The sequence below is a fragment of the Ahaetulla prasina genome, chromosome 8 (assembly GCF_028640845.1).
Source record: "Ahaetulla prasina isolate Xishuangbanna chromosome 8, ASM2864084v1, whole genome shotgun sequence".
Lineage (NCBI taxonomy): Eukaryota > Metazoa > Chordata > Lepidosauria > Squamata > Colubridae > Ahaetulla > Ahaetulla prasina.
In genome coordinates, this window is record NC_080546.1 from 13854651 (window position 1) to 13877664 (window position 23014).

A 23014-nucleotide genomic window follows, 5' to 3' on the forward strand; every position below is an offset into this window, starting at 1 on the left:
ACTAAAGTGTTTATGTGTCAGGGAAAATGATATAGTCTAGCATTATCCTAGATATGCTCACTTCCTTTTTTCTATAATAATTGGAAGATGTGAAGTTGTTTTTAGCCCAAACCCAACTTTACCACCTCAGAAAGAATTTAGCCCTTGTAGCTTGCTGCTCACTAAGTCTCAATGACATGGATTTGGCTGAAACAGGAGATTCTCTAGTATGAATTAGAAGAGATTAGAAAAGAAAAAAAAGAAGCCACACATTCTTCATGCAACGCCTACCTAGGAATGCTGCCATGTTCATGACTTGGCTAAATACACAGCTAGCAGGAGGGACATCACCTGCAATACTTCAAAAATATAATGTGTTTCATTGTAAATCTACTAAGAGGTAAATAAATCAATTTAAAATAGCATAGGGTAGAACAAGCCTTGTTGGGGAAAAGAAGAGGGGATAAGAGAAGAGAACGGGCAAGGGGGTGGTTACCTTATATATGGCGGCTTTAAAGAAGTTGGTTTGCTGCGGAACATAAAAGGAAAGTAATCACACCTAAGTCAGAATGACAACATTAGTCATTTGGTGCTGCTGAATTTGCTTTGCATAGAAATACCTAGTTTTAAACAAATGATCTACTTTCAAAGAAGACGAAACAGAGCTCTGATTGCAATCTACCCAAAACATCTACAGCAGTTTTCTCCAATTTGGGCATCTTGGCATGTGGACTTCTACTCCAAAATTGACAGCAATGTTGAAGGTAGAGAACCCCTAAAGTTCAGAATCCACATATTTAGAAATGCGTGAATGGGGGGGGGGCTTTTCACCCTAAATAACAATTTCTATAAGTCCTGATTCCGAACTCTCAAGAAATTCTTTTTGTGAAGTACTCTCCAACTTTAAGATGCCCCAAGTCTCAAAGTGAACAACCCCAAGGTTCTTCAAAGTGGACGGGAGCAAAATTACAGCACTCATCTGCAACTTTTTAAAGCAGCCATGTCTTTTTCTGGGATCATGCAACTGCCATTCCCAGAAAGGACATGGTTACTTTAAAGAGTTACAGAAGGTGGTGACCTTCACACACTTGTACGTTTTAAACAGCTCTTGGGAATTTAATCCAAAGCACTGCATAGCTTTATTTTAAAAAAAAACACTAACATGTCTACTGGAACTCAAGTTAATAAAAAAAGGCTTATAACAAAGCACTTCACGCTTAAGCTAATTCTACTTTATTATGACAGAGTAAAGCTCCTAACATTGTTTTGGAAATGAGCCTGGTGAAAGCCTTCAAATGCCAAATAAAAAGAAAGGAAATACAAATTTTTTAAAAAATTGTGTTTTACCTGTCTGGCATATCTAGTGGACGAATTTTGTTGTCCTCTACTGCTATAAAATATCTGTCAAAAACAGGAAAGGAGAAGAATAGGAAATGTTAATACAATTACTTCTCAAAAAGAAAAAGGAAGTGTATGTGGAGCTATTGGAACTAGGAGCTGGCAGGAAAGTATTTAGGAGAGAGTCAGGAAGAAGCAAAAGTGGGGGAAGAGTGACCGGATTGAGAGGCAGGAAAAAACCAAGAAAGTTATGTTTGGATGGAGTTGATAAATTCCTCTAAAAAGAGGCAGATGAGAAATTTAAAGAATTAAGGACGATTACAGGTAGTCCTCCAGTTATGACCACAATTGAGCCCAAAATGTATGTTGCTAAGTGAAACATTTGTTGCATTTTGCCCCATTTTACAATCTTTCTTGTCACTAAATGAACTGTTGTAAGTTGAGGACTACCTGTAATGAAGTTGCATATGGGTATTATGCAGTGGTGAAATCCAAATTTTTTTACTACCAGCTCTGTGGGTGTGGCTTGGTGGGAGTGGTGTGGCTTGGTGGGTGTAGCAGGGGAAGGATATTGCAAAATCTCCATTCCCTCCCCACTCCAGGGGAAGGATACTGCAAAATCCCCATTCCCACCCCATTCCAGGGGAAGGATACTATAAAATCCCCATTCCCATCCCATTCCAAGGGAAGGATATTGCAAAATCTACATTCCCACCCCACCCGCCAGCCAGAAGTGGTATTTGCCAGTTCTCCGAACTACTCAAAATTTCTGCTACCTATTCTCCAAACTGCTCAAAATTTCCACTACCGGTTCTCCAGAACCTGTCAAAACCTGCTGGATTTCATCCCTAGTATTATTAAAACTAGAATAACTAAAAGAAATGGAAAGATATGGAGAGGTATAAGGGATGGTGTTTATGTACAATAGTGAAGTTATAGATAGGTTCTCTTTTTTTCATATGTCATGTTTCTGGTTTCTCAGCTTAGTAATTTATTATTTTATACTTTCATCTTGCTCTTGCATAATGTTGCTTTCCCCAGGGAAAAGTCATAAGTTGTCAAGGAAAGCCATGACTTCCTGTAACAATCAAACACAGCATAAGCTCCAATTTACTATTAAAGAGTCTACTCTGAACAGATAGTGATGTCTGGCTAACTTTGACTGATGCTAGCAGCAAAGCAGCATAAAGCCTAGTTAGATATTTAAGAAAGAAGCTATAGGCTCTATGGGGAACCCAAGGCAGCATTCCTTAAGTGCAAAACAGAATTCTTGAAGAAGACTCAGGAAATCAATCTAGTCAATTCAATGATCGAGAATCACCCTTAATATGAGGGTCTCTTTAGTTTTTAGTTCACCCAGTAATTATAGGTAGTCCTCGACTTACAACAGTTAATTTAGTGACCATTCAAAATTACAATGGCACTGAAAAGGTGACTTACGGGCATTTTTCACAGTTACGGTCTTTGCAGCATCCCCATAATCATGCGATCAAAATTCAGATGCTTGGCAACTGATTCATATTTACGACCCTTGATGTGTCCCAAGGTCACGTGATCACCTTTTGCAACCTTTTGACGAGCAAAGTCAATGGGAAAGCCAGATTCGCTTAACAACCCTGCTACTAACTTGTCAAGTGCCGTGATTCACTTAACAACCGTGGCAAGAAAAGTTGTAACATGGGGCAAAACTCACTTAACAACTGCCTCACTTAAAAACAGAAAATTTGGCCTCAGTTGTGGTTGTAAATACCTGTAGAGCCAAAATTCAAGACATATGAGAATTTGCATATATGGAGAGTAAAGTGAATAATAATAATTTTAAAACAAACAAACAAGAGAGACCATTGGCAGGATTAGCTTTCCTATCTTGTGCCCAGTAATGAAATGGTGCTCTTCAAACAACAATGTGTGAGATAAAGAAACTCACAGGACATTTGACAAAAACCCAACAAAATTGCTATGAGAGTAGTCTTTGCAGTTGTTGGGGCTGACCTATTTTGGTGTCTCTCTTCTTTTTTCAACAACGTTGGGTGTCCTTGTGACATGGCATTTTGTGGGAACAGAACTACTGATTCATCTTAATATTTTTTATTGCTTGCTTCCACTTAAAACATCAAGCCATCTTGGGAAACTAGGTCAGTAATAACATCTGCTGACAATTTATGATAGAAAATGAGATTTAGATCTTCTGACTAACCTTTTGCATGCTTCCCAGGGTGGCAAACCGTACCCAGATAAAATATTGCATAAGGTTAAAAATTGCAAATTAAACAATGCAGAACAGAACAAGTTTTCCAGATTTGCTTATGTCGCATAATTATGCAGATTACCATCACATTTGGATTGCAGACATAGGTGCTTAATTTCTTGCATATGTGTGCATGGTTTTTATCAGCGGCATTGTTTATATTGGCAAGGCAATATTGTTCAACCTCAATACACAGCAGAGAAACTCTGGCAGGCTTAGGAAATGCTAATTTTGCATCAGTACTGCAAAAATATAAAGAAACAAACTGGGGGAAAGAACTTCCACAGCCCTGGGATCTTGACTGAAAACACTTCCAGACAAATTTATTATGCAACTATCTTACTTCATTCAAGGAAAGTTATTTTGCTGAAAAAAAACAAAGCATTCCAAGGAAGAGATTTGATTATAATAATGTTCCTTGAGTAGATCGCTGCTTCGGCTGGAAACATGTTGTGACTTCTATTATTTGACAGACTTTTTTTGTGTCAAATAATCTTCCTTCCAGAAACTACAGCAAAGGGTACTTACACAATCCATAGTCCTGATGAGGTAAACAGCGTCAAGACAAGTGGTAAGAACATCCATACACTGAATTTCTTCCCATCCATGCCTGAAAACAAACAAGGAAATAGGAAATGAACTAAGCTATGTGTAATGGAAGTTAACAAACTCATTGGCTGAAGACATATTTTTTGCTAAGCACAAAGAAAGTCTTCTCCATGTAGAATATGGATGGTTGCAGCTCTTTGCCCATCTTGCTTCTTTATGTCACTGGGATCTCCTTTTTTTCCTCTCTGGAGCAACGTGATCTTATGAGGAAATGGGGTCATGTTGTTATGATTATTATTTTTATTTATTTGTAACCCTCCTTTATTATTTTTACAAATAAACTCAGGGTGGCAAACATATCCAAACACACCTTCTTCCTCCTATGTTCCTCACAACAGCGACCCTTTGAGGTGGGCTGGGCTGAGAGAGAATGACTGGCCAAGTCACTTAGCTGGCTTTCACGGATAAGGTGGGACTTGAACTCGCAGTCTCCTACTTTCTAGTGTGGTGCCTTAACCACCAGACCAAACTGGTTCTTAAATTAAAAATACAAAGCATCATGATCTGGTTGCTCAAACCTCTACCTGGACACTATATTCTATCCCAGTGTTTCTCAGCCTTGGCCATTTAAAGATGTGTGGACTTCAACCCCCAGAATTCCCCAAATTCTGGGGGTTAAAGCAGGGGTGAAATCCAGCAGGTTCTGACAGGTTCTGGAGAACTGGTAGCGGAAATTTTGAGTAGTTCGGAGAACCAGCAAATACCACCTCTGGCTGGCCCCAGAGTGGGGTGGGAATGGAGATTTTGCAATATCCTTTCCCCAGGAGTGGGGAGGGAATGGTGATTTTGCAGTATCCTTCCTCTGGAATGGGGTGGGAATGGAGATTTTGCAGTATCCTTCTCCTGCCACGCCCACCAAGCCACGCCCACAGAACCGGTAGTAAAAAAAAATTGGATTTCACCACTGGGTTAAAGTCCACGTATCTTTAAGTTGCTAAGCTTGAAATAGACTGTTCTATCCATTCTCAGCATTTATCTTCCATTCCCAAAAACTGGAATGGAGACACGTCATGTAAGAATTAATTAATTTCAGATGTAAATGATGTAAAATTTGGGAAAAAGATGAGGAGGACACTTTCCAACCAGGGAAAGATTATCAATTCATTGGTGCATGTTGACTTGGCAACATGGTATTCTGTGTGGCATCCAGAAGGCAAGAGTGCAATTACGTACTCATATCACACCCTTAATTTGTTCACAGGTTTAAAATATTGCCTAATATGCCAATCTTGCTTTTTTTAAACCTTGGTAAGAGGTTTGTTTTTGTAGCTCAGGCATAGTTGTGCAAATCCTTTTCATGTGTTTAGTCTGCATAATATATTATTCAAAGCTAGAAAACGATTAAATTCCATAACTAGGCTAAGCATGCTGAGTGAAGATAGCTATACATTCAACTAAGTTATTTGCTACTAGGCAAGCAACTAAATGGTTTTAAATTGCCTCCTCATATTGCCTGTAGTTCAAACAAAGAGCATTTAAAGCACATTTTACATAAAATGTGATGAATATACATATGTAAAAGCAGTAGTCTGGCCTATGTTTTGTTTCAAGAACTCAAATAACTTTCTTTTCTTTGCAAAACTAGGGATTTTCCCCCCATACATCTTAAATTCATGCTGGGTTTTTTTTATTGGTAATACCTTTCAAGTAGTAAAAGCAATACTTTTAATTAGCACATGCTTATAACTAGGGGCAAAATAAGTAAAGCAAAACAGGCAAATCAAAAGTATATATAAAATAATATAAAAATAAAACAGTATTGCAACCAAGGTAACAAATTCCCAATATAGTACAACAATCAATGTAAAAAAATTAATACTACCAAAAATTTAGTATATGAGAGAAAGAGAAAGAAAAAGAAAATGAGAGGATTTTTTTCCCCAGTTTTAAAGAGTGCTATGAAAAGAAGTGGTTTTCATTTTAAATTTCTGGAAATGGGCTAAATGGAAAAAGCCCTAAAATATGAAATGGCCATTTGAAAATGAGAAAAAAAAACATGATTGCATTTTTAATGCAAGTATGCAAAAGCATGAATGGTAATGAAGTTTTTCAAATAATGGAATGTTCCAGAGGTACAGCCAGAAGGCAGCCTCCGTATTTTAAATGATGACTGAAAGGTCCAACCAATATAGGGATGGATAAAAATAAAAAATAATGGGATTTGGTGAAAAATTCATGACCAGTTTGATTCACCAACATACTTTCACTGGTTTCTTACAAACCTAACATTAGACGGAACCTCAGACCTAACTTCACCTGTATCCCAAAGTACATTTGTTACCTGGAAAACTGAAGACTGTTTTCTCTATGTAATTTCCATGCTTAATTTCCAAGCAAGGTACAAGTCATCTCATAATCACACCAGTCCTCAGTCCTTGCATATTAACTAACAATTAATTGAAGCTGTTACTCAACTTTAGGAAAGCTGCCATCACTGATAGACAGCCATTTCTGTCTCATCCTCAAAACATCCTTATTAACTTTTAACTCAGTTAACACCGAATTAATGACGAAATGCCTCAATTTTGCAGCTATGAACTTCCTATTATGGGTTTATCTACCATGTTTCCATGCCTCTCTTGTGACCAAATGTGGTTCTTGGCTTGGAAACTCTAAAGCAGAATTACTGGATAAGCTAAGGGAAAACCCATTCTACAGTTCCCATTTATGTGGCATTATGGAATTTTTATTTTTTTTATTTTAAAACTGTACGGTACGTTGACATTTTATAAAACTGTGCCCCATCGTTCTATAAAATGTCCATTTTATGGAACTATGGTCAATAAGGGATATTTTAATGTTGTTTTATTATGCATCACCTGGAGCCACAAAGTCAGGAGAGTTAGAAAGGAAAGAAGTCTAAGAATATGGAGAGGTCATATCTGGATCTTAAACCTTCATTGTCAGCTCACTCACATGGAAAGCATCGCCTGGACCTTCTGTTTGGCTTAGGCCGTGATGGCATCAACTTATCCCTTGTGACTTCAGTGGCATTTTTAGGGCTCTCTGCCGTCTGCTTTTGTTCAAGGTGGGCCATCCCGAGGCAGTCTGGAAACCTGGTACACCAATTGCACTGCTGCTTGTCTCAGTGTGCAAGAATGGAATTAAACCTGAGGAGAAATTGGGTTGCACCTGTATCTTTCCTCCATCCCAAAAAAACAAATCCAAAAACAGGGCTATGGGTTGGGCAGCCACAGGAGAGATGGACGCTGCAATGTGAAAAGTAGATAAATACAACACAATGCAATTGATAGGGTTATGGTTCAACTATAAAGAGCTTTATTGCTCAGCGTTGGGTGACGTGCCAGATCATAACTCTCTGTTGATGCTGACCTGGCCATTTTGTTCAGGCTGGGAAAAACAGCTGACTGTCCCTCGTTTTTAGGAGATGGGCTGATGACTTTTGGAAGTGTTTGTCCATAATGGGACTGGCTTTCTGGAATGACCTCCCATCATGGAAGGTCTGGTTGGCCCCAACGTCCACCTTCCAAAAAAACACCTGGAAATGGGAATTTTTTTGAGATGGCAGTTTGGGGAATTTGAAGTATTGCACTTTTATCTTGTACTATGGACACGATGGTCTTCTTTGGTAAGCTGCCAAAAGTCTATTTAAGATCGCTGAGGGATAAACGTTTGATTAATAAGCCAAGCAAAATAAGAAGTGCAATTTTAGCTCCCTAATCCTTAGGCCTCACAAGTGGGAGAGGCCAGGGAGATTTTGACCGAGCAGTGAAAATTAAATCTGTGGTGACTGGGCAAAAAATGTATTATACAGCATTGTGGATTGAGGGTTTTGTTGTTGTTGTTGTTGTTGTTTGGGGGGGGGAATGGGGCAATCTTCTAAAGGAGACCAATACAATAAATACAATAAATAAATAGATACAATAAATAAATAAATACAATAAATAAATACAATAAATAAATACAATAAATACATAAATAAATACAATAAATACAATATATAAATAAATAAATACAATAAATAAATACAATAAATACATAAATACAATAAATACAATAAATACAATAAATAAATACAATAAATAAATAAATAAATAAATAAGGCAGCTGCTGGGGGAAAAAAACTCTCCTAATTGAACGTTGCCTTCCTAGCTTGTCAGGAATGGATCTGAATAGGACTTGTCTTCACACAGGCCTAGATTTTAAATTGAGTAGATCGAATTAAATGGTGGGCTAAATTACACTGACCCTCATTCCGTATTAAAAAAAAAAAAATTAAGTATCCTTTAAATAACACTCAGCTCCTGGTGACTTTATGAACATGTCCATACTGCCATTTTGGCGACAATACAGAAGTCTTTTTCCAGACCTTCCTTCTATAAACCCTAATTCTAATTCCTTTTCCTTTGACTATTTTCCCATTCAATTTATACACAAAACTGAATTATACATACGTGCATGTGTGAAAAATTCAGTTTTGTGTATAAACTGAATGTGTATACACCCCCCCCTCCACACACACACATATATGTAAACATTAAAAGCAGTTATACAAGAAAACCCAGCAATGGCAATGCCTCATGCAGTTCTCTCTCTATGAGGGAAATTATTTAATATGACGCACATCCCATCACTCTGTCCAACTCCAGGGATTAATTTATCCCACTGTAAGATAGAGTCACCTTCATAATTCATTTGCACACACACACACATATATATATATGTTGCTTTAACTATGTTAGAAAGAATAACAAGCTTCTTTTCCAGTAGCACCCGCTTTAGAAATAAGGGGGCCTATTTTAACATTCACCACTGCAATGCTGCTATCTTGATACTAATTAATAGGAGCTACAAGACAACTTTTTAAAAATCTATCTTTTGAGACCCATCCAGGGCTACGGATCAATGATATGTTGTTTTAAGGCATGCATTTTCAGCTTCATTCTTAGCCTCAGGACCTCCGTACTTGCATTAGCAAATGGCTCGTGTCAGAAAATCAGGGGAATGTAGCAACCATCTGTTATACCACCATTAGAGGAATTAAAATCCATGGCAGAGCTCACTTTGCAACGCCAAGGCAGAGATCAAGGTTTCAGGTGAATTTTGCTCTGTCAAATTTGTCTAATCCTGAAATATTTATTAGATTTTTTATCCCGCCTTCATTGCTTTATAAAGTTAACTCAAGCAGCAAACATAATATTCCCTCCTCCAATTTCCCCACACACAACAACAACAACCCTGTGAGGTGGGATGGGCTGAGAGAATGTGACTGGCCAAAATGTGACTGGCTGGTTTTCATGCCTAAGGCGGGACTAGAACTCACAGTCTCCTGCCAATTGGCCCAAAGTCTCCCATTCAAGTTCATGCCTAAGGCAGGACTGGAACTCACAGTCTCCTGCCGATTGGCCCAAAGTCTCCCATTCAAGTTCATGCCTAAGGCAGGACTGGAACTCACAGTCTCCTGCCGATTGGCCCAAAGTCTCCCATTCAAGTTCATGCCTAAGGCAGGACTGGAACTCACAGTCTCCTGCCGATTGGCCCAAAATCTCCCATTCAAGTTCATGCCTAAGTCAGGACTGGAACTCACTGTCACCTGGTATTGGCCCAAAGTCATCTAGCTGGCTTTCAGGTCTGAGATAGGACTAGAAGGTACCATCTCTTGGTAGTTAGGCCAGCACTTTAATCGCTACACCACATATCATTAGGTCATGCAGACTTGTCCTTTTAATGCCTGAAAAACAATATTTACAGAACATATCAGAACAGGCCAGAGGAGAAAAGGTGTTGGATTTGGTTCAAGTCCCAATCAGCCACTCCCTCTCAGTTCAACCCACCTCATTTAAACAATTGTTATGAGGATAAAATCAGATAACTCTACGCGCCTTGAGAAAAAAAGAGCATAATTTGCAATAATCCATTTCTAAAAAAAAAAAAAAGTTCTATCTAATTAATCCCATGTTTTCCATTCTGAATTTCAGCGGGATTGCTTTTCACGCTCATATCTTAAATTTAAACAAAAATAAGTCTCCTTCAAATAAAGCTCAGTTCCTGGTGACTTTATAAACATATCTTCTTAACCACAGTACAGAAGTCTTTCTCCAGACCTTCCTTCTTTTATTTGTAACTCTAAAGAGTTCCTGATGAACTTTTTTTTTTTATTTTGTCACAACAGTATACACAAGCATTAACATAAAATAACTACATATCATATAAGCATATATATGAGCAAAAGTATGCAATAACTATATTAATTTGATATAATGAAAGGAAACAATAGGACAGGAATGGTAGGCACTCTTGTGCCCTTATGCACGCCCCTTATAGTCCTTTTAGGAATGGGGTGAGGTCAATAGTAGATAGTTTTTAGTTAAAGCTTTTGGGATTTTGAGAAGAGACCACAGAGTCAGTTACAGAGTTACAGAGTCAAGTCTCCCCTGTAAGTACTAACAAGAAGGGTCTGCAATGCTTTGGAAAATATCTTTTAAGGGCACTATCTGCACTTCTTGAAATTAGACATGTTGTTTCCAGAACTGCAAGGTTTACTTACTCTCTGCAACTTTTTGGAATCTAAGAAAGCACTCCAGAGGTCAGGCCTTGCTTAATTATGGAGTTCAGGCAAGGCTAGGCCAAGAAGCTGAGATCATTTCTTGTGTGCTTTGGCCAAATGGAACACAAGGAAGATGGCCTGATAGATTAATTATAGGATTCAAATATGTTCTTGGTGATAGGTAAGGTGACCAATCGTCCTCTTTTAGGGAGGACAGTCCTCTCTCAAAAAGTGTTCTCCTACATGTCCTCCTTTCTGATATTTGAAAACTAATCTGTAAATCTCCGTATTCAATCGATGCTGAGCCGATCCGTTGCGTGTGATGTGACGTATTTGTATTTGACATGACGATTCATCAAGACTCAGTACAGTACAGCGAGATGTGATTATGAGACGCATGCGCTCCACACAGGAGAACTGTTTTGAGAGAGTGCGCCGCACGCAAGAGTGCATCACGCGCAAGAGTGCACCGCGCACAAGAGTGCACCACGTGCAAGTGGTCTTGTTTACTTCTTAACGAAACACGGCACACACGCACGCATTAGACTCACTTCTTTCTCAGTGAATATTCAATCATACACAGGTGAGCACAATAATTCATGTTTTATTAATTCATTATCTATTTAATAATTTCCAAATATGTATAATTTTATTTACAAGTTTATTCGCTTATGTTATTGTTTCAGTTTTAATAATTAATTTTATTTATTCAGTTGCTACTGATTTTTGGAAAACTGAGAAATTGAGATTGAACGTTGATACTCTAGCTGCAGCACTTGCCATAAAATTCAATATGACGGATATTTCTTGTTCAGATATTTCCAATATATTGTTAGAAGATACATTGACAAAAAATATTCATTCAATGGAAAAGTACTCATTTAAATAATAATTAATAGGCATGTAAGCATAATTACAATGTAAAATGTTATTGTTACAAATGTTTTTAATATGTATTTATCATATTATAGTGTATTCTATATTATTGTTGCATTGAATAAAATGTGTCTTTTATTTACAATATTTTTTTTCTTCAATTTATTTGTGCCCTCCTTCTCATTGTAAAAAAGTTGGTCGCTTTATGATAGGAGCTCATTAGTCTCTGATGTGGCAATGGCACTAGTTTGAAAGTCGTGCCATCATGCCAGGTTACATATCTTTTTAATTGGGAAGGTTAACAACATCTATGTTCACCAACAATGATTGGTACCCCTGTTTACATGATGCTCATTGGACTCTTACATGGTTTCGTTCTAAACTAGATCATAGGTAGTTACCTGAATACCGAATCATAGTGAGCAGTATTTAAGCCACTGGATTCACCTCAGACCTCAGTATGGGAATCCAAATTAAAGCAACCCCATATGGTGCTTGAACGTGTGTAATGAACGGAAATCCATCAGGTTTGTAGAAACTGGTTCCACAGTTGAACTATTTTTACTGTAGGAAGATTTTCTTCTAACCTTCAAATGAAATCTGTCTTCTAAAATTTAGTTCTTCTGGAACTAAAAGTACAGATCTTGGCCTTCTTCTGGGTGACATCTTTTCAGATAATCGAAGAATACTATCTATCATCTTTGCACTTAGCCCTTTCTTTTCGAAATTAATCATCCTCAGGTTCTATAAGCTTTCTTTAAAGATTTAGCTTCTACTTCCCTAATGATACCTTTTTGTCTTTTCTGAACCTATTCCAAAATCTCTGAATCCTTCTTAAAATGTGATATCCAGAACTGGACAATATTCAGCAGCTGAGGGCACACTAATCCAGAATGAAGTGGCACAATTAATTCCTATAATTTCTAAACTATACTGTACTTCCATTCATGCAGCTGAAAATCTTTATTTTTGCAGTTGGTACTTCACACTGCTGACTCATATGCAGTTTATAATTAACTATTATAGGAATAATTTTTTTTTACAAGTACCACCAACTCAGAACATTCCTTTCTCCGTATTATACTTACACATTTGCTTTCTTTTGTTTTAAGAAAGAAACAAAGTCTTAAACTGCGTTCTGCTGTTTTCAGCTCATTTATCAAGATTTTGTTAGGATTTTATTTCTGCTTTTTAAAATATTCGCTATCCTACTAGATTTGTATCAACTGCAAATTTGATAAGCATACCTTCTACCCCTTCCTCCAAGTCGTTAATAAAACTGAAGAAAGGGGCATATAACCATGACAACATGTAATGCATGCCATTTGCATTTTAAATATGATGGGATTTTCTTTCTTTTTAATTGGACAATTTGCATAGGTTCCAACAAGAATAAGATTTAATCTTTTCCTCTTTAGCCTTTCCCTTCTGAAATTTCTCTCATAATAATTCATATTATTGTAAAACAAAAATCCCCATGAAGGTATTCGCAACTAGGTTGACTGCAATTCACAAATAATGCCAAATCTTTCAATTTCTTAACATCTCATCCAGCAAGAAAGCAAAGGAAGAATGCAAATGCCCAAACAATGACATTGTTTGAAAATGAACATGGAAAAATGTTATGGATGTGCAAATGAGGTACCCTACAGCACTAACAATGTGTCATACTACCCTTGGTCTTGCCTAAAAATTCACTTTAAGGAAGAAAGAAACAAGCAGATCTGTCATAAAAATATTAAAATCCATGTGTTAAAATCAAATCTAGTTCCAAGCATAACAGAAGCACAGAAAAATCACAGTAGGTGGAAAGACAAGCTAACCTACTTTTCATCTTAGTGAAACTGGAGATCGTATTTAAAATTTTGTACAGTATTCATTTCAAGGCTATTATTAGTTTAATAATAATAGGGTTATATAATTTAGCCAGTTTGGTGTAGTGGTTAAGGGCGGGAAGACTGTCAGTTCTGGTCCCACCTTAAGCACAAAGTCCTTGGACCAGTCACCCTCTCTCAGGCCCAGAAAAGAAGCAATGGCAAACCACACTTCCGAAAAAAGTTGCCAACAAAACTGCAGAACAATCACCAGGTGTCAATAATAACTCGACGGCATTAAAACTAAAACGTGTGCAACATAACACCCTAGACTTAACAATTGTCAATAAGAAAGACCAAAAAAAAAATCTGGATAGAGGATATGGCAGTACCTAGAGACAGCAGAAGAGAAGAAAAAGAACTGGAGAAGATAACAAAATACAAACGCCTGAAAAAAAATGGATCAACTGTGGCAAAAGAAAGCAAAGATAGCACTACTAATAATAGGCACTTTGGGTGTAAACCCCAAACAACTGGACCACCTCTTGAATATCTTTGGCATTGACAATTGCAAAAGGCAGCTTTGCTTGGAATGAGTAACTTTTACTTTGGAACTTTTATCCTCCAAGGATATCTTTAACAGCAGTATCAAATAACAACATTGGCCTATTCCAGTTGCTTGGAAAGGACTCTGTAGAAAGCCAGCGCCTACCCCCTCTCCCAGAGGAATGAAATATTTGGAGATATATTTAAAAGGCAGAATATTATATTTCCCTAAGAGAGAAATGGAGAAACACTTTTTTTAGTTTTTTTAGAGGCAGAAAGCAACCCCCACTTTCCTTAATAGCCCACAGCAGATGTCAGCACTTAAGAGATAAAGAGCTTATTGGAAGAAGATAAGTATCTAGATACTTTGGCTCTTGGGTGAGCAAATACCCTCACCCAAGAGCCAAAACAGGCCGAAAGTCATTAATCCACAATAGGAATTGCCCAACACCCTTTTAGAACACAAGCCCCTTCATTGCACCACCCCAGAGCAGTCCATACTTCACTCGGGAGCTCAGATAAGCAGTAAACAAAAGGTTGGCAAATTAACTCAGACAAACACCTTATGTAGAGGCCAGCTATGAACCCCATAAGAATCTGACAACAGCCAATAAAATACATGTTCTCGCACAGGAACAGGAGGCTCAAGTGCAAAGCCCAAAGAAGGTATACAAACCCACCCCCTCTCAACTCCATTTTGTCAGCTGCCCAGAATCACACATGGTTCTGCTTCACCAATAAACCATCTTTCCAATTACCCTCCATGTTTCCAGTGTCTTTCTCCCAGCTTGTAACTGAACCAGATGGATATTTCTTCCCACAACTCGATAGGTGGATAAATATGCCAAATCCATTCTAAACATCTGGCTGTGTGACAAACCATAATAATAATAATAACTCCCCCCATGGACATCCCCTTGTTGTGGGGGACGGACTTGCAATGGTCTGATGAGGTAGAGAGTTTATGTTGGCTGTAGTGTATTCTACTAGAAGGGTCACCCACGCCAGTCAGTTTTTAGTGGAGGAGCCAGATTAAGTCTTTCAACCCGTTTAATATGGTATGAAAACAGAAGAAAAATCCTATATTGGACCAGTCATCACAGGGTTCAACAAAAAACTACATCAGACGTTACGTTCCTGGGGATCTCTTGACAAGTGGGCAATAGGGTTCAACAACAATGGCTGGTCAACCAAGGCGTTCTTCTGTAGGATTACTGGAAGAGCAACAACTGCACATAAGACAAAACAATGTTTGAAAGCCATGCCATTATGGCCTACAGGTAGTCCTCGATTTATGACCACATTTGAGTCCAATATTTCTGCTGCTAAGCAAGGCAGTTGTTGAGTTGCGCGTCCCATTTTACATTTTTGCCACAGTTGTTAAGTGAACACTGCAGTTGTTAAGCAAATTGTGAACATTAAGAGAATTTGGCTCCCCCCCCCCCATTTACTATGCTTGTGGGAGGCCAGCTGGGAAGGTTTCAAATGGTGATCACATGACCCAGGGACAGTGTAACTGTCATAAATATATGCCAGTTTCTGGGAAGTCTCGGGGGAGAGGGGGGGAAGGGAGGGGAAGGGAGGGGGAGGAGGTGGAAGATGAAGGATTAATGTACAGGAATGATTGAAGATATGTAATTAAAAAATAGAAATAATTTGATATGAAATCAGGGCTGCTCAGCTGCCATTTCAGAAGAGAATGGAAAGGGAGAGAGGAGTAGAGAGAGCGAAGGAAGAAAGTAGGTAGGAAAAGAGAGAGGTAGAAGAGGGGGAAAGGAGAGGAAGAAGAAAGGGGAAAGAGAGAGGGTTAGAAAGGGTGGAAGAAGAGAGGAGTGGGGGAAGGAGGAAAGGAAGTAGAAAAGTGAAGGAGAGGAAGGATGGAGAAAGTAGAAGAAGGAAGAGAGGAGTGGGGAAGGAGGAGAGGAAGTAGAAAAGTGAAGGAGAGGAAGGATGGAGAAAGTAGAAGAAGGTAGAGAAGGGAAAAGGAAAGGTTGTGTTAAGGAAGGAAGTGGTAGCTGAGCAGGCCCGAATAAGTAACAAATGAAAGTTAATGATTAATGTTGAATAAGAGACTGTATATTGTTGGGAAATGGAAATAAAACATTTTAAAGAAAAAAAAAGAAAGAAAGAAAAATATATGCCAGTTTCCATTTTCCCACATTTTGATCACATGACCAGGGGGATGCTTCAACAGCCATAAGTTTAAAAAATGTCATAAGTCACTGCTGTTTGTTTCAGTGCTGTTGTAATTTTAAATGGTCGCTAACTGGACATTTGGAAGTCGAGGACTACCTGTGTTATAAATCAGAACCAAGAAAGCAGGGGTACTTAAAGCAAATATTTGAACACTGGAAGAAGAACTTATCCGGTCTTAAATCTCATCAAACAACTATTAGCAGATCAAAGAAGATTCATTACCAGAAATAAGTTATTCAGGGATACAATGCTGGTTCATAAAAATTATAAAAACGGAAGACCCAAAACTAATAATGGTAGAACAGTAGAAGAATCTTAAATAGCAACAACTGCAAATGTAAAAGAGAGAGCTGATATAAACCACACAAATGGTAATTTAGAAAAAGTAATAACAACAAAACAAGAGCAGGCTATCATTGAAACAACCTATACATTCACACACACCCAAAAAGAATAATTAAAAGAAAACATTTTAACATATGCAGAATTACCAGAATGACAGAGACTGCCAGCATTGAAATTAGTACCCGAAAAAGACCTGTTATCTATAATGAAGGATTGAATAAAGTGCTTGCAAGGATTAAAATAACATCTATTGCAGACTGATAAGTTTCCTACAGTACGATGGTGTTCACACAAGAAGTGTATATTGAAATTATATATACAAAAAGCAAAACTATTGTTATGTATCTAATTTTGGAGGGAAAATTGAGCGGGAAAAAGCTGAAAGATCATTGGCTGATACCCCGACCAAGAAACTATATAAAGAGAGCTGCACCCTTGTATATTTTGCTGGATTCTCACTGTACAATAAAGAGCTGTTGTTCACATAGACCTGGCTCCTGGCTCCTCAATCGCCCAACATAACAACTATAATTCTGTCCCAAAGTGGAAGATCAGACTGGAAGCCAAAATAAAAACATTAAGATCAGGTGCAAGTAATTTATAGAACATGAAAGATCCAAAAAAGAGGATTGTAAGAAGATAAGCCTATTAAAAAATATATGCCAGTTTCCATTTTCCCACATTTTGATCACATGACCAGGGGGATGCTTCAACAGCCATAAGTTTAAAAAATGTCATAAGTCACTGCTGTTTGTTTCAGTGCTGTTGTAATTTTAAATGGTCGCTAACTGGACATTTGGAAGTCGAGGACTACCTGTGTTATAAATCAGAACCAAGAAAGCAGGGTACTTAAAGCAAATATTTGAACACTGGAAGAAGAACTTATCCGGTCTTAAATCTCATCAAACAACTATTAGCAGATCAAAGAAGATTCATTACCAGAAATAAGTTATTCAGGGATACAATGCTGGTTCATAAAAATTATAAAAACGGAAGACCCAAAACTAATAATGGTAGAACAGTAGAAGAATCTTAAATAGCAACAACTGCAAATGTAAAAGAGAGAGGTTAGAAAGGGTGGAAGAAGAGAGGAGTGGGGGAAGGAGGAAAGGAAGTAGAAAAGTGAAGGAGAGGAAGGATGGAGAAAGTAGAAGAAGGAAGAGAGGAGTGGGGAAGGAGGAGAGGAAGTAGAAAAGTGAAGGAGAGGAAGGATGGAGAAAGTAGAAGAAGGAAGAGAGGAGTGGGGAAGGAGGAGAGGAAGTAGAAAAGGAAAGGAGAGGAAGGATGGAGAAAGTAGAAGGTAGAGAAGGGAAAAGGAAAGGTTGTGTTAAGGAAGGAAGTGGTAGCTGAGCAGGCCCGAATAAGTAACAAATGAAAGTTAATGATTAATGTTGAATAAGAGACTGTATATTGTTGGGAAATGGAAATAAAAACATTAAGATCAGGTGCAAGTAATTTATAGAACATGAAAGATCCAAAAAAGAGGATTGTAAGAAGATAAGCCTATTAAAAAATATATTGGCTTAGCATCAGAAAAAATGAAGAAGCTTTGGCAATTGGTAAACTGACCAGAATCATTTGTCTAGTCAGACAGGCAGCATCTCAATTTGATAAATAATCAGATAAAATCATAAACCAACAGCAGGGAAAATTGAATGCTATGAGGCACGAATCATTCAATTTAAGCAAAATCAACTATTTCAACAAAATTGGACGTAATTCTATCAATGTATAGAATGTATAGAAATTATGAAAATAGAAAACCAAAAAAAGGAAAGAATCCAGTCCTGGAAAGGGTTATAGGAAATTTAAAAAGGCTGTAATAAAGTCTTGGATGGATAAGAGGATTTGACGATGAACTTAGTAAAAAAAAATCAAATGGAAAAATCAATAACAGCAACAGGAATGGTTAATAATTGAGTGAAAAAGATTAAAAAATGGACATGCCCTGGAAATGATCAGTTGCATAGCTTTTGGCTCAAATATCTGATTAGACTGAGTCCAATTATAGTTAAAATAGTTTAATTAAATATTGCATAAGGGAGACACCAGGGACTGGTAAATAACTTATCCAATTCAAAAAGATCCAGCAAACCAGACACCAGCAGGAAACTATAGGCCAATAACTTGCTTGCCTGCAATGCTTAAATTAATCCTAATAATAATAACAAAACACATCCAAGATTAATTAGAAAAAAAATGTCCTTCCAGCAGAACAGAAAGAAAACAAAAGGAAAAGCAGACATACAAAAGATTAACTTCTTTTTTTTTTATTTACATTTATATCCCACCCTTCTCCGAAGACTCAGGGTGGCTTACAGTGTATAAGGCAATAGTCTCATTCTATTTGTATATTTACAAAGTCAACTTCTGATTGATCAATTGTGTTGTAAATGTTGTACCTTGATGAACGTATCTTTTCTTTTATGTACACTGAGAGCATATGCACCAAGACAAATTCCTTGTGTGTCCAATCACACTTGGCCAATAAAATTCTATTCTATTCTATTCTATAAAATGGTTCTTGAGAATTGCAAAAAAATAAAAAAAATGACATATGGTCTGGACTGATTATAAAAGGTATTTAATTTATTAGTTGGATCATCAAATGTTTGGAAAACTGCTGTTGCCAATAAAAACATTGGTTGGTTTGTTTGGTTTGAGTGTTTGAGGAAAAAATAATGAAGCAGTGGAAGACAGAATTAGTGATTCTGATGCTGAGTCTGATGTTGTGGTCCATCAGCAGCCTACGGAGCTGGCAACGGAGTCGGACAGCGATGAGGCTGAGGTGAGGCCAGGGCCATCAGGAAATGAGGTGTGGACTCCAGAGCCTCCAGAGACTGATAGTAGTGAGGCAGAGGAACAGGAGGAGCCTGCTCCTAATGCACGCATGAGAAGAGCTGCCAGAAGGCAAGAGCAGCTCAAGCAAAGAGGACGATTCGGGAATAGGGCAAAAGAGATGATTGGCCCTCCCAGAAGGCTTAAAACAGACCAGCACCGGTATTTGGGCTCTTTGCCGGAAAACAACGTTGGTATCTGCGTCTTCTACTTAGTCTTCATCTTCTGCTTCATCTACATCTTTATTTTTGTGGCTTCTGGACGTTTGCCAGGAAGGGCCTTTGACAGTTTGCCTAATTGGACCAAGGTTTGCGAGAGAACTGAGGAATTTGTGTTGAGAGGCATTTGTTTTACTTTGAGTTGAACGACACTGGGAATGAAGTAATTCCCATCTGGTTGGATAAAGTTTGTTTGTTTATCCATGGACTCAATTTATTACTACCTACTTGGGTCTGGGTCAAACATTGGAAATGAAAAATATGGCCTTGTCAACGTTAGGAGAGACCTTTATTATTTGTCATTGCTTTGTTCCTGCTTTCTGCAATTTGGAAGAAAAGTAATCTTGACCATCAAACAGCAAAAATGCTAATAAAATCTCACATTTTTTTGTATGGTTTACCTGAAGCTATATGGAAGACACTGAAATCTGGGCATTGACAAATACTTAAGGATTTTTAGCATAGATGGCATTAGGACTAGAGAAATGTGCTACGGTAGGTAGAATTGCAGGCTAAGACACTGCTCACTGCCAGGAGTTCAATCCTGACCGGCTCAAGGTTGACTCAGCCTTCCATCCTTCTGAGGTCGGTAAAATGAGAATCCCGATTGTTGGAGGCAATATGGTGACTTTGTATACCGCTTAGAGAGGGCTTGTAAAGCACTATGAAGCGGTATATAAGTGCTATTGCTATAAATCAGGGTAAAATCACAAGCAGTAATGGAATTGAAACACCAAATACCAAACCATCAGAAGCCATCAGGATGAAATTACAGATATCTGGGCATTTTACAGTTGCCGAACATCAAGCATAGACAAGTTAAAATTGTGATTAGTAAAAAAACAAAAAACAAGGCAAACAATAAAGTACAAACAATCTTCTTCCCCCACATCCTCATCGGTTTCGCCTCTATAAAGAGAATGGGGGAGAGGGGACGTGCCAATGCCCGGGCCACTTCTTTCGGGCTGTCTATTTAAATTCATCACTCAAAAAAAAAGATAGCGATGATTCTCTCCCGCATTCAGCTTCGTATTTTCCAAGACTCTTATCTGCTTCTTCTCCTGCTGTATCCTCACGACTCTTCTTCTGTTCAACCAACACAGGTGATATTTCTTTCCTCTTTAACCCTTTAGAGTCTTGCCCTCCAATAGCCCCTTTTTCTTCTTCTGGGATTGATGTTTCCGCGTATGTTCCACCCATCTTAAGCATTTGATCTTTTATCTCCATTAAATCCTCCATCTCAATCAGTCCAAGCTCCCGTAAATATAATAATGCATCTATATCTGGGGTGATTGTACGCATCCTTCCTTTATAAAAAAATTTCAATTGTTGTGGTGGCCTCCAATTGTATTTAATTCCATTATCTCTCAAAACTTTTGTGATTGGTTTTAAAAAAAATCTCCATGCCCTTTCTTCTCTTGATATATCCGGGAAGACTTGAATAGTCTTCCCTTCAAACTTCAAAGCATCTCCCAACTCTCTCACCTTGGCCATAACTTCCAACTTATCACCAAGATTTGCGAACCTGACAAGCACATTCCTGTTAGAACCATTTTGCCTTCTATATCCAATTCTAAAAACACTTGCCAGGTCTGCTATTGTGAACGTAAGTTGCGTATCCAAATCATTAATCCATTTCAGAACCCGCTGTTTCAATTTATCCTCCTTTTCTTCCGAGATTCCTCTGATAACCAAATTATATTTCCTCATCTCTTCTTCCAAAAGACAAATTCTCTTTTTTTTTTTTTTTTTTTTTTTTTCCTCCAAAAAGTTTTTATTGGTCAAAAAAGGTTTATACAAATACATATCAGGTATGGTAAATTTTCATTTTTCTTATACAAGATAAGAATTTTACTCAAAATTTTAAACACATACAACAGCCATATGGCAAGCAGGTGATACGAAGTAGCTAAGTTTATCAATCTTACATACGCAATAAAGAAGGGTCAAGAATAATCAGAATATCATACAAAGGAGAGTAAGGAAAACCAACACAATACCAAATATCATTGTCACTTCCTAGTTTTGGATCTCAGAACTCTGGGTTCAGCCTGACCCAACTCCAGGGCCGCAACAGCGGCAGCCGCCTCCCCATGGTCTATAACCTCCCTTCTTCAACTCCTGGGTCATCTAATTCCAGGAGGGCTTTGTGTTCCTCCACGAGGCCGCAGCCTCCGCAATTGTACTAATTTTTTCGTAATGCCCTCCCGAAAATCATCAATCCTCTGGCATCAGCCATCTGAAGCCTACTCCTTCTGGTACAATTTGCTTGACAAAAGTAATATTTCTTTCTCATTTCACGTACCTGTCTGGGAATCTGCCTCAGAATGGCTATCTCCTGCCCCTATAAGTCAGTGCCCCACTCCTATGTTTTCTAAGAATTTCATCTCGCCTCTTCTCACAAATTTGACATGAACCTCTCTAGGAACTGCATGCGTATGCATATTTTGAATTAACTCTATAAACTCGATCCACATCCCAATTCATAAAGTCAACACCTCTCCCAAGAAATTCTCCCAACAGCTTAGTCACAACATCTCTCAAGTCTTCTTGGTCCACTTCTTCCAGATTTTGAAACCTAAGGAAATAAGACATTTTATCCATCTGTAGTCCAAGCACAGCATTGCCTGTCGTCTCCTCTCTTTCTGCACTGCCCGCATCTCTCCTCCAGACCTTCCACTTTCTGCTTGTTTTCTGCTGAGACTTGTTGAGTGTCCTTTAAATCCTTTTGGATAGTCACAATTTCTGCTCTTATTTCATCCAGTTTCTTGTCCATATTAGATAACTTTTCCAAAATTCTCCATTTCTCCAGCAGTTGGTCTCTGACCTTTGCCATTTAAAAAATTTTTAAAATCCTCAGGCAAGCACAGTATCCTTGTAATTTCCTCCGGATCCACCAGGGGCACTCACAGGAGCAACGAGTCCAGAGTACAGTTAGTCAACCAGGAAGTCAAGGGAAGTGATGTCATCAAGATTCTCATAGTGAAGGCGGAAGCTGGACGCCACCATTGTTCCCCAGAGGAGGGGCCTCAAACCCTCCCTCCTAAATTTCTCCATCACCTCTTCTCTCCAGAGCTCCACAAAACCGGTAATCTTGTTATTTTAAGTTCTCCTCTCTCCAAAGTGATTCGTGCTCCTTCCAGTCGCAGGGGAGAGAAACCCCCCCGCACTCCGGAGCAGTCCACTCACATTTGCCGATATCTCCTTCCCTTCTCCCTTCCTCAATTCTTCTCCGTTCCCTGTTCGCCACCAGGCTGCTGCAATTATAAATCCAAAGCCCCGGTGTCACCGGGCACAGCGGCCCAGGCGACGACCAAAGTAATGGCCGCGGCCTGAGGCCTCCGAACCCCTCCGAGCCTAGGACGCGCCAGCATCGGTCCCCCCAGTCCTGTATGTCGGCTGGGAGACCCCTGGCGAGCCGTCCGTGCGGCAGGTGTCCTTTTCGGAACACCTGGCCCCTAAGGGCCTCGGAGGCGGCCGGATTCGGACACTGGAGGCA

General features: G+C 38.5%; 1 protein-coding gene across 4 annotated transcripts in view; it reads right to left on the minus strand.

Moving 5' to 3' along the window:
• TMEM150C (transmembrane protein 150C) overlaps window positions 1-23014 on the minus strand; it is a 46444-nt gene that overhangs the window by 15303 nt on the left and 8127 nt on the right. For all 4 annotated transcript variants that reach the window (XM_058192137.1, XM_058192140.1, XM_058192139.1 and 1 more), the window contains 5 exons: window positions 7091-7284; window positions 4094-4175; window positions 1327-1380; window positions 476-508; window positions 271-338 (listed from right to left, as the gene is read on the minus strand). In XM_058192137.1, the coding sequence (XP_058048120.1) occupies window positions 271-338; window positions 476-508; window positions 1327-1380; window positions 4094-4175; window positions 7091-7211 (358 nt within the window). In that variant the 5' untranslated portion in view covers window positions 7212-7284. The remainder of the gene's footprint in view (window positions 1-270; window positions 339-475; window positions 509-1326; window positions 1381-4093; window positions 4176-7090; window positions 7285-23014) is intronic.